The sequence below is a fragment of the Carcharodon carcharias genome, chromosome 21 (assembly GCF_017639515.1).
Source record: "Carcharodon carcharias isolate sCarCar2 chromosome 21, sCarCar2.pri, whole genome shotgun sequence".
Taxonomy (NCBI): Eukaryota; Metazoa; Chordata; class Chondrichthyes; order Lamniformes; family Lamnidae; genus Carcharodon; species Carcharodon carcharias.
Window position 1 is genome coordinate 55,132,684 of NC_054487.1, and position 12,255 is coordinate 55,144,938.

At 41.7% G+C, this 12,255-nt stretch overlaps 1 protein-coding gene and 1 long non-coding RNA gene across 3 annotated transcripts in view; one reads left to right on the forward strand and one right to left on the reverse strand.

The window, feature by feature from the left end:
- Window positions 1-5,347, forward strand: part of LOC121293098 (myoD family inhibitor domain-containing protein-like) — a 101,490-nt gene extending 96,143 nt beyond the window's left edge. The window contains exon 5 of the mRNA XM_041215729.1: window positions 2,539-5,347. Coding sequence (XP_041071663.1) covers window positions 2,539-2,546 — 8 coding nt within the window. The 3' untranslated portion in view covers window positions 2,547-5,347. The remainder of the gene's footprint in view (window positions 1-2,538) is intronic.
- A 935-nt stretch (window positions 5,348-6,282) lies between these two features.
- The window catches only part of LOC121293099, a 54,496-nt gene continuing 48,523 nt past the window's right edge, over window positions 6,283-12,255 (reverse strand). The window contains exon 3 of one of the 2 annotated variants that reach the window (XR_005946441.1): window positions 6,283-6,370. This is a non-coding gene — a long non-coding RNA (uncharacterized LOC121293099). The remainder of the gene's footprint in view (window positions 6,371-12,255) is intronic. The other variant, XR_005946442.1, reaches the window with a different exon arrangement.

Consider the following 12,255-nt stretch of genomic DNA (forward strand, 5'->3'; position numbering starts at 1 on the left):
GCAGCAAGACCCACACAACATTCAAACTTAGTCTAATAAGTGGCAAGTTACATTCGCACCACACAAGGGCCAAGGAATGACCATCTCCAACAAGAGAGAATCCAACAATTTCTTGTTGGCATTCAATGGTATAACCATTACTGAATTCTTTCATTATGAACATCCTGGGGTTACCATTGACCAGAAACTGAACTGGGCCAGTAATAGAAATACTGTGGCTACAACAGCAAGTCAGAGGCTAGGAATTCTGTGGCGAGTAACTCCTGACTTCCAAATCCTGTCCACCCTCTATAAGACATAAGTCAGGAGTGTGTTGGAATACTCTCCACTTGCCTGGATGAGTGCAGCTCAAACAACACTCAAGGAGTTTGATACCATCCAGGACAAAACAGCCCAATTGTTTGGCACCTCATCCACCACCTTCAACATTCAATCCCTCCGCCACCAACACACTGGCAGCAGTGTGTACCATCTACAAGATGCACTGCAGCAACTCATAAAGGCTCCTTTAACAGCACTTTCCTAACTCAACCACCTAGAAGGACAAGGGCAGCAGATGCATGGGGACACCATCACCCGCAAGTCACAAACCACCCTGGCTTGGAAATATATCACTGTTTCTTCACTGTCTGTGGGTCAAAATTCTGGTTACTCCTTCCTAAGAGCACTGTGGGTATACCTACACCAAATGGAGTGCAGTGGTTCAGGAAGGCTAGAATATCAAGGGCAATTAACAATGGGCAATAAACAGTGGTCTAGCCAGAGATGCCCACATCCTGTGAAAGAATAAAAAAAGGGTTCAAATCCCACCGTGGCAGCTGGTGGAACTTAAATTCAATTAATAAAGCCTGGAATTGAAAGCTAGTCTCAGTAACAGTGACTATGGAGCTATCATTGATTGTTGTGAAAACCTATCTTGTTCACCAATGTCCTTTAGGGGACAAAATCTGCCATCCTTACCTGGTATGGCCAATGTTTGACTCCAGGCCCACAGCAAAGTGGTTGACTCTTAACTGCCCTCTGAAATGGCCTAGCAAGCCACTCAGTTTAAGGACATTTTGGGATGGGCAACAAATGCTGGGCTTGCTAATGATGCCCACATCCCATGGAAGAATTTTTAAAAATGCCAACACATAGTTCAATGTATCAGGAAAGACTGGTTATCCATAACTGTTAACTTAGTCAGCTTCGTTACTCATAACTATGCTGAATTACATAATCATAATAAAAATAGCCCAGTGTGTATTAAATTTATTAAATTGAATTGAGATTGTGAGTTGCAATGATACCGGCTCAAATATAGTTTAAATGTAACTGTTGAACTCATTCAGTTAATATTTACTCAAGTATTTCACATACTTTTTAATGGTTAAACTAATGGTGCTATTAATCATAATATCATAGATGTGTTAATAAGTTCAAATATCACCATGGCAAAAATGTAATTGAATTCAATAAATCTTCTAATTTATGGGCTAGCAACAGGAAAACTAAGAAATAAAAGCTGCTGTTTCACTACTATCCTTCAGGAAAGGGAACTTGCCAGCCATGCCTGGCTTTGCCAATATAATTCCACTACCACAATACGTGACTGACTCACAATGTTCTCTAAAAATGTCCAGCTGGCTACTCTGTTATAAAACAAATGCTACTGGATAGAATCATAAGAGAAATATCAGATGGATCTATTAACTATGAACTAGGCAATCGAACAAGACAAGGGGAGATGATGGTGTTGTGCTGATATCACTGGGGACATGGGTTCAAATCCCACCATAGCAGCTGGTAGAATTTAAATTCAATTAATAAATCTGGAAGATAAAGCTAGACTCAGTAATGGTGACCATGAAACTGTCATCAATTGTTGTAAAAACCCATCTGGTTCAATAATTTCCTTTAGGGAAGGAAATCTGCCATCCTTACCTGATCTGGCCTACATGTGATGCCAGACCCACAGCAACATGATTGACTCTTAACTGCCCTCTGAAATGACCTAACAAGCCATTCAGTTCAAGGGCAACTAGGGATGGGCAACAAGTGCTAGCCTTGCCAGGGATGCCCACATCCCATTAAAGAATAAAAAATTAAATTCCAGCTCATTTAAACCTGAACAGTGCTCAGCACTAATGCCTGAGGACTAGTAACCATATTGGGAGAGTTTAAAATCAGATGGCCAAGTCATAACCTGACATAGTCATATTCTGAGCCATATTCATCAGCCAGCATTCCTGACTCCCCCATCGCTTTTCCTGAAAATATGAAAAATATGTAGTCTTTCTGAAAGGATGAGTCAAGATATTTAAATGGCCTTTCTTGCCTTCTTTATCCTTGTTTATATTGTAATACTGAGATTATAAAGTTCCAGATTTTAATTAGAGAATCTCATGGACTGAACTTGTTTTAATTGGGGAAAGAAGACTGAAGGCATTTTGTTGAAGTCTTTAGTGCTGAGGATAAGGAGAAGATAGATGTAACTAATATTTTCAGTTGAACTGTGAGTGCAAGTACCATATTAATATGTTCATTTAATGCTTTCAGACTGCTGAGGAGGAACTTTGCAGAATAACCTTGAGCAGGCATTCAGATTTGTGGTCATCATGCATGCTCCATGACTTTGTCAACAAGAGGAAGCAGCCCTTACCCACAACCCAGGGAGCAAAAGGTGCAAGAGGAGAAGTGGAGGAGCAGCATCAACCATCAGTGCCCAGGGCTGGCAAAGCTCTTAAAGAGCAGTTCATTGAAGAGCAGTTCACCTGAACCATTCCTCGCATTCCCAATACAATGGCAATTTTGCAATCCTTACCACCACTGTCAATATCAGCACCTTCCTTCAATGCAGCTTTATGAGTCTTGCCCTCACTTGCCTACAAATATAAACACCAATCCTGAACCCAGAATTAAAAGAAACAGATTTATCAAACAACTGAATTCCAGCTGTAGCCAATATTTGAAAGGAACAATTAAAAATAACCCTTCTGCCTTTTTTGAGCTCATCTACTTATGCTAGTGCTGCTACAATGGCTACTGCTTAGGAGGCTGCTGAGCTTTCATTGAGGACTCTTCAAATGGACTCTAGCAGCTCTGGGCCTTGAGTTCAGGCTGAAGCATTTTGCCATATGTTGGGCAGTCTGGCACATCTACTTATATGGTGATAACACAAGCATTAGTGAATGGGTGGCAAGGGAGCAGGCATGCTGTAATCCCGAGAGAAAATAGCAAGTGCATCTTCCATGAAGTCACAACCCCTCTTGGGACTGAACCTCTGAACCTTTTTGATTCTGCTCAATAAGCAAGTGCAGGAGTAATGAGACTGTGATACCTTGTTAGCTACTATGGAAGCAGTAAGATCTGTTAGCATAGGATTAATCACTGTGGACACCACTGGCATGTTCATTGGTGCTGACTGATCAGTTCATGGTGGAGAGAATAGTACCCATGCTCTGCATGAATCTTTAGCAAAATAGGAGATAAGACTCCTCTATGTCCTAAACCGTTGTATGCTTTCAGGTTGCCCATCAGTTACCCTTGTAATGTGGGTTCTCAATATTTGCATTGGAGTCTTCTAGAGCAGGGGTAGCCTGCGATCTCTCCCTTCAACAAGCTGACATAGTTCCATCTCAGCTCCTTGTGCTAGCTCCCTGCATATTCCCTGCTCGGTGTTTCATCATGTGAAGACACTTCCTCAAGCTGACTGTCTAAAGTAATCGTGTTGCCGATATCTACGCATGTACTCGTCAAGTGTGCTCCGATCAAGTGATGGTTAGCCTTCAGGAAGGCTAGTCCCCTCTTCCTGAAGTGGCAGAGGTACTTTCACATTTTCAGCCCCTTAAAATGAAAGGAAAGGACATGCGTTAGATTTTAGAAGAGAGAAAAGTGGCTGCTGAATGCATCTGCCCTTTTTCATATAACATGTATAGGGTGAGATAGAGATGAAGAGGATAAGGTGAAGAAACGCTGCACAACCTCCCCTCCAGCATTGCCATTACCACAGCCATCATTACATCTTTATTCATGATAACCAGATTGTTTCCTTCCATTAGGCGAAAGTGTGCGGGCTGATTCAGCATTCCTTCAATGGCAGCCTTCCCCACAAGGAAGTGGGGGTGTGTTAGTGATGGTCTTGAAACAGTTTGTGAATGTGCCTACCATGATGAATAGTTGGTATGCACTGTAAGGTATGAAGTGTGGAGAAGTGAGAGCTGAAATAGTGATGTTTGTGTAATTAAAAGGAGGTGTAGTGAAGAGTGATGCAGATTGTAGGAAAGTGAAGAGAAGCAAAGAGGTGTTTTTTCTAAGTGGAGTGACTGTAGGTGGCGTAAGCGTGAGCAGGGAGTGTGAGCGGCCAATATTGCCTTGATAACTCTGGTGAGATCATTCTGCAAGATTGTAGGTATGTCCTGGGAGTTAAACTTCTAGCATTGACTTCTTTCAAATGACAGAGATGTTGCCTTCGGGCTTTCTGTCCTTGGGAAGTTCAGGCCTTCTTTCTATCCATTAGCTTGCTAGGGCCTCCAAAGCAAGAGAATCCGGGAACCCGATTTGCAGGATTTATAGTCATTCCTCTCTGGGTTAGTGTTTTAAGTTCATTGTATTTTAAGTTCACTTTTACTTGAAATTGTTTCAGGATTCACTGCCATGGAAACCAGGTTAGAGAAATCATTATTCTTAGATAAAGTTGGCTAGTTTCAACAAAAAGCCATAGATGGTAGAGATAACAAGTGGTACAAAGTTGTGGATACTTGTTGAAATACATTGATTCAGTAGTGTGTTGGGAACATTAGACACGACTGCAGTGAACAATAGCCTGGTTCATCAGCCTGATCAGGGATAAAAACTGCAATGAGTCAACTTCGGTGTGTCTATCTATTCTGTCTATTTTACAAAAATATTTTTGAGGGTTATTTTCACTTTCAGTGCAGGCACAAACCTGGTAGTTGCAGATTAGCTATCTGTTATACAACCTATCAGTGTGCTAAAAACAAAATTTACTCTCATATCAGTTGTTGGCATATCCTGAGTTAACTGTATGAGGATTGCATGAGAGCCAATTATGTGAGAATGAAGGTTACTGATTGTTAATTGTGGCAGTGATTATTTTAGTGCATTTTTACTTGGTCTGGGTGGACTAAGTTGTCCAATTGGGGAAAATCAGAAGGATGCAGTTCTTTTTCCATGTGTGAAGGAAGTGATTTTTCCACTTTGAATTAGTAAGAGAGCTGAGGTTACCGCACTTTTAGTAAGAGACATGTTAAATTAGGGATCTGTAAAAAGAATTGCTGAAATGAATCCCTAAAGCCTCAAACATCTGAAATGTATAATTACAATAAAATATGTCCAGATTGTGATATATTTCTTTGGGGCCAGAATGAAAATCCATTTCTGAATAAGCAAAATGTAATTTCCACAGTACTTTTAATGTCTTATTTGTGTTGTTTTCAACTAAGTTACAAATAATGTGACTTCACTTTCAAACATCTGAGTGTTAATTTTACCAATTAAAAACTAGGCACATTTGCACATAGCATTCCCGTATAAATTAAAGACTATTGCATAGAGGAGCAAGGTGGACTTTAACATCTATGATGCCCAGTCACAAGTCAAAGAATGATGACTATCTCAGCTGAAGATGAACAATTTTGTCATTTGGTTGGATTCCTTGCAGTGTGGATAATTACTTTGATGATCTAGGATGATCCAGCTATTTGAGAGAGTGTAGTACTTCCCTCTGCCAGGCCACATTGTTTCCTTTGCAGCAGCATCTAGAAAGCTGTATTGTGAAGGTTTGTGCAGTCGTTCAATTTGCTGCTTTCAGACATCTGAGTTCTGCTTGTTTAAATGTAGCCCAAGTAGCATTGTCCTTGAATATTTTCAGGGAGTTCCAGTTGGTAGATTGGCATGATGCAGACGAATAGTCAACAAGTTAATGTCAGTTTGGTTACCAAAATGCTCAAACTGTTGGGCCTACAAAAAACTAGAAAGCCATGGTGTCAGCCTTAAACTATGAATTTGGGTAATGAAGATCAATGATAAACTGTTGAAGCAGCCTTTTGTTGATGAAAGGTGCTAAGGTATGATAATCTGAGGAAACAATTAAATTCAATAGCAACTGATTTATAAATGTTCTATTTTTAGGATGATTTTTAATACATTGCCCACTATAATTTTTAGTTAATCAAATAAACATTGTAGAGAATTTGAATATGACATGAACATCATCTCTGGTTCCCCACTTCATCACTCCCCTCCTTCACTGCCTTCTCCTCAGCAGCATTGAAGAGCTTTGTTCCTTTCGGTAGCCAAGCATTGCCCAGGGTCCAAATATTTTCCACATGTGTTCAAAGGATCAGGGCGGATATTAGGTTTGTTGCTGCTATTAATGTAAGAGCATAAGGTGCATTATGATCAGCAAGCACATAAATCTTAACAGGATATACAAGCTAAATGCAATACTGTTCTTCAACACCTTGACTTTAAATCCTCATCAAATAACTATCTAAGTGGCACGCTAGTAGAGGCATTCCTTTCCATAGCTTTAAATCACGGACTGTAATTAGTTTGGAATCTTCCAGAGCTAACTTCCTTTTAAAAAATTGGGCATTAACAGATGGCTAAGATGGCTTCTGAAGGTCAGGTGACTTTTGCAACATTGGCCTCAACTCTCCAGAAAGTTCCTGATTGAATAGCCATCGGGGGCGGGGAAGGGAGGTGGGGGGCTCCCCCTTGAATGAGCATAACAAGGCAAAATCCATATGTGGGATTTACCCCTGCTGTTGTTTGTGGTTAACACAAAACTCAAAATTTATAGACACCTAGACTCACTGTCTCCAAACTCTATACTTAACAAAAGAGAGCTGCAGAAATTAGTTAATCACAAATAGGTGTGAATTGTCATCATTTATCTCCTATTGTGTAGCAATGGTTTCAGACTTCCAATCCATTCTAGGTGGATAATAGCAGTTGATCATGTGACCAAAACCAACTTCAGATTCCAAAATTTATCCAAAGAACAAGAGAGAAAATCATCAGTCTACAGAGAACATCAGCTGCAGGAAATCAGCAGAAAAGGCAGTAGACCTACACCTTTTTAATCCTGGAGATTACTATATTTTAAACATTTCCCAGCCTGGTTCCTATTCAAAATCCACCTGATAACAGAACCACAAGTAACCAACTTCAAGACCTACTGAAAAAGTCCATCTCTTTGAGGGTATTCTGCAACAACTCTGACATATGACTCTGGCTATTTGAATCTACTTAGACTGCACTTTCCATAGTGAAACCACCTCTTTAATGAGCCCACAACAAATGCTTTTTCTTAAGTCTAGCCAAACACATAAATATAAGAACATAAGAAATAGGAGCAGTAGTAGGCCATTCGGCCCTTCAAGCCTGCCATGCCATTCAATATGATTATGGTTGATCTGCCCCAGGCCTCAACACTTCTTTCCTGCCAGCTCCTCATAGCCCCCAATTCCCCAATATTTCAAAAACCCATCTACCTCCTCTTTAAATACTTTCAGTGATCTAGCCTCCACAATTCTGTGGGGTAGAGAATTCCAGACATTCACTACCCTTTGAGAGTAGAAATTCCTTTGCATCTCAGTTTTAATGATTATACCCTTTTTTCTGTAACTATGTCCCCTAGTTTGATGTTCACCTACTAATGAAAACATCTTCTCAACATCCACCCTGTCAAGCCTCCCCTCAGAATCTTGTACATTTCAATAAGATCACCCCTCATTCTTCTAAACTCTAATGAATAAAGGCCTAACCTGTTTAGCCATTCTTGCTAAGTTAACCCCTTCATCCCAGGAATTAGCCTAGTGAATCTCTTTTGAACTGCCTCCAATGCCTTTCTTTTGTTTACAACTCGTAAAAGTGCACGATCCTCTCTAACTGGTGTGTGTGTGTGTTAAGTGATTGATATAGTGTTAGACAGTTGTAGTTAATGTGAGAATAAATAATTCTCTTTATTTAAACTCATGAAAGCTTGCTGCTGATTATTCAAAAATTGACAGCACACTTGGGTTCAGAAACACACATATCTTCCTTTCCAAAAAACACACTAATTACAGACTGCAAGGGAAGGGAATTGGAGGCTCAGTTCTCTTTCATCCCTCTCTCATTTAAACATGTTTTAGGTTAACCTTTTACACAACCTTCAAAGGGCCAATGCACAACTGACTAATTAAGTAATCATTTCTTATAAATCATCAAAAAATCAAGCATAACAACCATGAACTAACATTTCTTTAACCCTTATGGTAACACCATTTAATATTAAACACTGAAAGTAAGCAAGGTACAACTTCAGGAAAGGATAAACATAAGGGCAGTTCAGGTATGTCCCCATATCTCTGCATCGGGTACAATGTCAACTGTTATTAAGCTCTATGTCTAAGATTGGCATAAAGCCAAGAAGGTTAGTTAATGATTAGATTGCTTGTCTAACTTACACATTAACAGCTAGTCTACTAAATATATTACAAGTCTAGTTAGAGTAGCTTATTGCTGATCAACTTTAGCAGTGATTCTCAAATCTTACGTAATCTTGTCCTCTGGGTCAATGCAATAGAGTTGGTTACCTTGCCTGCCACTGTGGCCTCCTGGGACATGAATTAGATTAACCTCTGTCCGTATATGTGGTATTTCTCCATTCTTTGGTCATTTGTCTCTCCTAGGTACAGGCACTTTATATGAGGGTAATGATATTTGGATTAGAGTTAGTTCAAACCTCTCTTCCGTTATTCAAGAAATGGATGAGTGCACTGGACACAGCAGAGGCTACAGGTCATGGCAACTTTTCAGCTATAGTGCAGAAGGCTGGTGCTTCAGAACTAGCCGTGCCTTTAGCTAAGCTGTTCCAGTACTAGTAAACACTAGTATTTACACCACAATGTGGAAAATTGCCCAGGCATGTCCTGTCTACAAAAGGTGAGGCTATGCAAACCAAGCCAAGTACTATCCCACCAGCCTACTCTCAATCACCAGGCAGGTGATAGAAGGAATTGTCAACAGTGCTATCAAGTGACACTTGGTCATTAATAAACTGCTTACTGATGCTCCATTTTTGTTCTGCAAGAGCCACTTGGCTCCCAACACCATTATATCTTTGGTCTAAAAATGGACAAAAGAGCTGTAATCCAGAGGTCTGTTGAAAATTACAGCTTTGACATCAAGGCAACATTCAATCATGAGTGGCACCAAGGAATACAAGTAAAACTGAAGTCAATGGCGATATGGAGGTAAACACTTCAATGGTTAGAGACATGTCTTGTGCAAAGAAAGGTGGTTGTTGGTAGCCAAGCATCTCAGGCAGAAGTCATTGCTGCAGGAGTTCCTCAGGGCAGCATGTAGGTACCAATAATCTTTAGTTGCTTCATTAATGATCATTCCTCCATCATAAGGTCAGAAGTAGAGCTGTTAATGATAATTCTACATTTGCAATTCCTCTGATAATGAGGTCCAGCCTGCGTGCAAGAAAGCTTGGGTAACAGGACTTGGATTTATGAATGGCAAGCAACATTTGGACCACACAAGTGCTAGGTAGTGACCATCTCCAACAAGAGAGAATCTAGCTACCTCCCCCTGACATCGATGACATTACCACCAACAAACTCTCCACAATAAGTGTTCTGGGGATTGCCATTGACCAGGATCTCAAATGGACCAGCCACATAATTGTCGTGGCTGCTAGAACAGTTCAGAGGCTGTGTATTTTGAGACAAAGGTTTCACATTCTGGTTTCAAGATGTCTTCACCACCTACAAAGCACTAATCATGTGTGTGATAGAATATGGTCCAGTTGTCTGGATGGGTGCAATTGCAACAAAAGGGGAGGCGTGGTAATGATACTGGACTAAAAACCCAGAGGCCCAAACTAATGCTTTCGTGACATAGATTCAAATCTCACCATGGAATTTGGTGAAACTTAAAATTCAATTAATTAATCTGGAATTTAAAAAAATATTCTCAGTAATAGAGACCATGGGCAGAATTTTGCCGTCGGCGAGCAGGGGGCGGGGCCCGCTCGCCGACGCATAAAATGACATGGGATGAGGCCAGTTGAGGCCATTGATAGGATCATTTAAACAATTAAAGGACCTGCCGTCCAACCTTAAAGTTGGCGGGAAGGCCAGGAGCCCTGACGGCAAATAGAAAAAGCATGAAACCTATCCAGCGGCGGGATGAGGTTACATGCAGGATTTTAAAAAGTTTAATAAAGTTATAGTGTAAATTATGAACATGTCCCTCCCATCTCACGAGGGGGACATGTTTGGGAATTTTTTTTTCTCTATTTTTAATCTTTTTCAAAGTGGAAGCGATCTCCCTGAGGCTGCACTTAGCCTCAGGGAGATGTGCGCTCTTTCGTGCACATGCGCGAAAGAGCGCACTCTCGCTTTTGGGGAATCCCCCCCGCCTGCACAGGAAGCACATAGTGACATGGGATGTCACGCTGGGCGGGCCTTAATTGGCCCGCCCACGTAAAATGGTGGTGCAGCCCGCTTCTCCGGCGGGGATCGGCTCCCCGCCCACCGGAGGTTGGGTCGGGCCCGCCCGCCAGGCAGAAAATTTTGTCCCATGAAACCATTATCAATTTTCATAAAAACACAACTAGTTCAATAATGCCCCTTAAGGGAGGGAAATCTGCTGCCATACCCTGGCTTGGCCTACATGTGACTCCCGGCCCACAGCAACATGGCTGACTCATAAATGCTCTCTGAAATGGCCTAGCAAGCCACTCAGTTGTATCAAACTGCTACAAAAAAGTCAATAAGTAATGAAACCAGATGGATTGACCCAGGCATCGGAAACGACAATGGCAAACCCAGTCCTGTTGACCATGCAAAGTCCTCCTTGCTAATATTTGGGGGAGCTATCTCACAGTACATGGCCCGGCATGTTCCTTACTCGACCATTACCATCAAGCTGGGGGATCAATCCTGCTTCAGTGAAGAGTGCAGGAAGGCATACCAGGAGCAGTACCTGACATACCTAATAATGAAGTGTCAACCTGGTGAAGCTAGAACACAGAACTACATGCACGCCAAATAGTGGAATTAGCATGCAATAGACATAGTTAAGCGATTCCACAACCATTGGATCTAAGCTCTCCAGTCCTGCAACATCCAGTCATGGACGGTCGTGGACAATTAAATGACTAACTGAAGTAGGTGACTCCATAAATATCCCATCTTCAATAAGCGCCCAGCACATTAGGCAAAAGACAAGGCTGAAGGGTTTGCAGCTATCTTCAGCCAGAGGTTGCAAGTGGATGATCCATCACAGCCTCTTCCTGAGGCCCCCAGCATCACAGATGCCAGTCTTCAGCCAATTGGATTCACTCCACATGATGTCTAGAAATGACTGAAAGCACTAGACACTACAAAGTGGGCATTGACAACAGTAAAGCAATAATGCTAAAGATTTGTGCTCCAGAACTGGTCACACCCCCAACCAAGTTGTTCCAGTATGGCTACAACACTGGCATCTAACCTGGCAATGTGGAAAATTGCCAAGGTGTGTCTTGTCCACCAAAAGCGGGATAAACCCAACTCAGCAAATTACTGCCCAACCAGCCTACTCTCGATCATCAGCAAAGTGAAGGAAGGGGTTGCCGACAATGCTATCAAGCAGCATTTACTCAGGAATAACTACAAACTGATGCACAGTTTGGGTTCTACCAGGTCCACTCAGCTCCGAATCTCATTACAGCATTTATCCAAACATGGACAAAACAACTGAACTCAAGAGGTTAATAAGAGTGACTGCCCAAGAGATCAAGGCAGCATTGAACCAAGAGTGGCATCAAGGAGCCCTAGCAAAACTAGAGTCAATGAGAAGCAGGGGGAAAACTCCCCACTGGTTGGAGTTGTACCTAGCACAAAGGAAGATGGTTGTGGTTGTTAGAGGTCAAACATCTCAGTGCCAGGGTATCACTGAAGGAGTTCCTCAGTCCTGGGCCCAGCCATCTTCAGCTGCTTCATCAATGATCTTCCCTCCTTCATAAGGTCAGAAATGGGGATGTTCGCTGATGATTGCACAATGTTCAGCACCATTTACAACTCCTCAGTGCCAGGTCCATGTCCATATGCTGCAAAACCTGGATAACATTTAGGTTTGGGCTGATAACTGGCAAGTAACATTCACCCCACACAAATACCGGGCAATGACCTCGAATAAAAGAGAATCTAATGATCTCCCCTTGACATTCAATGGCATTACCATCCATCTCTATCCACACCCTGGGAGTTA